The sequence below is a fragment of the Cystoisospora suis genome, assembly GCF_002600585.1.
Source record: "Cystoisospora suis strain Wien I chromosome Unknown contig_4543, whole genome shotgun sequence".
NCBI classification, from domain to species: Eukaryota; Apicomplexa; class Conoidasida; order Eucoccidiorida; family Sarcocystidae; genus Cystoisospora; species Cystoisospora suis.
Genome location: NW_027157335.1, coordinates 24,813 through 28,079, shown reverse-complemented (window position 1 = coordinate 28,079; position 3,267 = coordinate 24,813). Strand labels below are relative to the sequence as shown.

The 3,267-nt window shown below is 54.0% G+C and overlaps 2 protein-coding genes across 2 annotated transcripts; one reads left to right on the top strand and one right to left on the bottom strand.

Annotated features, from left to right (window-relative positions):
* Nucleotides 1-150, bottom strand: CSUI_008215 (uncharacterized protein; the record flags this gene model as incomplete). The annotated part of the gene is made up of 1 exon (XM_068068350.1): nucleotides 1-150. A coding segment is annotated over one exon (108 nt), but the record flags the coding sequence as incomplete, so codon positions are not given.
* A 209-nt stretch (nucleotides 151-359) lies between these two features.
* Nucleotides 360-972, top strand: CSUI_008214 (uncharacterized protein). The gene has a single exon (XM_068068349.1). The coding sequence runs from the start codon at nucleotides 839-841 to the stop codon at nucleotides 956-958; it is 120 nt and encodes a 39-aa protein (XP_067919673.1). The 5' UTR covers nucleotides 360-838; the 3' UTR covers nucleotides 959-972.
* Nucleotides 973-3,267: the final 2,295 nt, after the last annotated feature.

Below are 3,267 nucleotides of genomic sequence, written 5' to 3'. Positions count from 1 at the left end.
CGGGGGGGGGGGTAGCCGACGTTTTTCGGAGTCCGTTCAAGCTAAAACCCTACCATTCTAGTAATAAAGGGGACAACATCTGAAAAACACCGACGGGAATGGCGCAAAAAAGTAGGAAGACGAAAGGAAGAACAGGAAAAATAATGCAGAAGAAACGGTGTATGCAGGATTATACAGTCGCGGGCGGGCGGCTCCTGCTGTAACGGCCTCGTTGGTGGGTGGCCTTAGGGGACGGCAGCAGCGAGAAGAACGCACTGGGCTGAAGTGGTAAAATTGGTGGCGGCGCTCGATCTCCGACGAAATGACAGCTACTAGTGACCTGGAATGAGGTGCCTGCATGGTTAATTCTGTTGCCTTACTGAAAAAGTGTTTTTTTTTTGAGTGAAGGATCGATTGTACGTCACTGCGTTCGACTTCTCACTCCTCTACAGTGAATCAAAACGGGCGTCTCCTTGCAGCTTGTGGCCAGAGGGGTGTCTGCCACACAAGGGAGGTTCTGGCCGGGTGACCCTCGGAACAAACCGATTCCGCCGCTCCGTTGGAGTATACCAGAATGTGCTCTCAAGTCACCAATGCAAATAACGAGCTGACACGTCAAGCTGTAGAGAGAATCGGAAGGTAGGTTCTCTTTTCGCTGCAGGAGTGGGGAGACTACCATTTTTCCCTCCGCTTTCGTTTCGTCTGGCGACGTTCGTCTCCCAGTTGGTCCTCTGAGTGTCTTCTTGGTGCGCCTTGGGGAGGGGCGGCCACTACGACCACGCAATCTGCACGTGCAGGACCCCCTGGCCCTGCCTATTGTTCATTTTTACGTGGTTCATCTGACGCAAATACTGCAGGCATGCTCATGCTGCCGCCTTGCACGACCGGCCTCACGACTCGAGATTCGGCAGCGCCAGCAATGACACGGTCTTACCAGCACTCACAAACTCTACGTAAAAGCAGGAGCACACGCCCCTAGAATTACGAACGCACGCTTAGGGAACACTCTGGAGCTCCTACGCCGTGCGTGGCGTCTTATTGTCGCTCCGACCGAAATACCCAGCGGATGTCCCGAGCCTCCCAGGGCTGCCGACCTGACCCTGCCGTGGCTTACAGCGGCATCGCGGACAGGGCGTAAAGTCCTGCTACACTAACTTAGGCGCTCTCTGGCAAGTTGGACGGGCATCAGCCTGCCAGGGACCACTTCCCCGACCACTAGCCTTTCCTGCCGGTCTTCCGGTACGGTCCACGCAAAAGCTGCCGATTAACGCGGCTTGGCCCCGTGGAGACTTCACTTCATGTCACGGGTCCTTGGAGGGCACGGGGTCCTCTTGTATGTTCAGGACCCTAGGGTACTCCCTGAAGCGTGTCTGGACATTGCAGGCATCACACTGTGTTCGCGGCTTTGAGACCTGCGACCGGGCCCGGATCTGCTTGACGCCGGTGCTGTCCGCGTGCAAGTGCACGCACAAATGAGGGGATGTTCTGTCGTTCTCCCAGGTCCGGTCAAACGCGTGCCGAGCTGTTTAAGTATACTGCCGTGTTTCTGTCGCAGTCTCAGTCTCAAACTGCATCTGGCGGGTGGGGTTGCGCCCGGCGTGTTCAGATGTCAGTTTCGCGTTGACAAGCAGTTTTTGTGTCGCCCGGTTTCAGTCGCAGTTTTCCTTCCGAGCGCCCGGCCAAGCACGGACAACACGTGTGACGAAAGCATGTCCTTGCAACACATGTGCAGAAGCACATCCTTGTGATACTGTCACAATGTCCGCACTTACATCATACGATGTTTTCGCTTCGAATCTAACCGTTGTAGATAGTCAGAAACCTGCTGGACCGGTTAGTTAAGGGAAAACCCTGTCAGCATGATTTAGTGGTCTCCCATGTATGAATGCTTGTCTGGGGAAAGCCCTGCATCCCGGCAGGCCACCTGGAAGCATGGCCATCAGCGTGGAGTCAAGATAAGGAGTCTCGTGAGGGTATTTCGTCGAAGATTGGAAAAAGATCGCAGCACTAGTCCTCTTTCGGGCCTTCCGCAGCTCCGTACGCCGCCCCGTGTCCGGGGGCTGCTCGCATCCTGTATCGCTTGGTTCGAATCCGCCGGAGTTTGCGATGGTATACAAAGACGACAGCAGAAGAAGTGTCACCATGAGCATGTAGACGCGCGTACCACTACTTGCTCCCGTACCTGCCGCTCTACGCAGTTACCGGTCTGCGCACGACAGGGCTTGAACGTGGAGAAAGGACGGCGCTTTGCAATTACGTCGTGTCATGTTGAACAGACAGGAAGACAAGGACGTGTCCGCCTTTTTCAAAGCAGAGGACGTTATCCCTCTCGGAGGGCTTTGCAGTGAGGAAGCGAAGATTCTTTTGTAGGAGCTCAAACAAGCACTACAATACAGCCGTAGCTGTTTAGAAACGGAAGTATTGGTTGCTTATCGTCATCTTCGATCCGGAGCGGGTGCTACTTGTAATGGATTGAGAGACCCATAAAGAGCTATTGACACTTGGCGCAAATCAATGCTATAGCGGACTTTCTACCGTTGCTCACTCTGGCCTGCACTGGCGCACTCAGGAAAAATAACGGCGTGGCTGTCTTTCTGAACGATCCCACGCTCTGGACTAGTGGCTGGGCCTGGCTGTTGAAAGCTTTCGTGCTGGATGGAAGGAGGGAAATGGTTCACTTGGTGAGGAGAACTCCTCACGAAAGCGTACGTATCTTTCAAGTGAGTAGAAGATAACGACAGAATTGAAGAAGCGCGGGTTCTCCAGGTCCGTCAAGACCATGTCGTTTAACCAGGAAACGAGATTCGCGAGAGTGAAGAAAGAACCGTTGACCACCCACTGTTCAGACCAAAGGTGTTGCTGGATTCACGTTCCACACTATTTCGAAGGGGTTAGATGAGCTCCGTCTGTTCGTACTCAGCAGTGACGCGGAGGAACTTCGTCTCCACACGACGCTGCGCATAGGAATCGACACTGATGGGCCTTCGTAGGCTCGTGAGGTCAGGGAGAACGCTCCAAGGCTGACACCTTGGGAATATTGTTGGTGAGTCATCCGACCAAAAAGGAAAAAATCAAGCAGGGGTTGGCGTCCCCGATGACTCAAGACAAGAAGAAGGACGATCTCAAGCCAACTGTGGATGAACTCTGAGACTTTTTCGAGAAATACCCAAGGCTGGAGTCAAAGACCGAGTCTGATCAGTCGAAACTGGCGTCCCGCACGAGTGACGGCGTTTTTCGATTCACCCTAATGCCTTCCGGTCTAGGGGGAGCCCCTTCTGCTTTCAAGCG

Coding starts and splice junctions, on each gene's coding strand:
- CSUI_008214 (XM_068068349.1), top strand. CDS start 839: ATGCTCATGCTGCCGCCTTGCACGACCGGCCTCACGACTCGAGATTCG.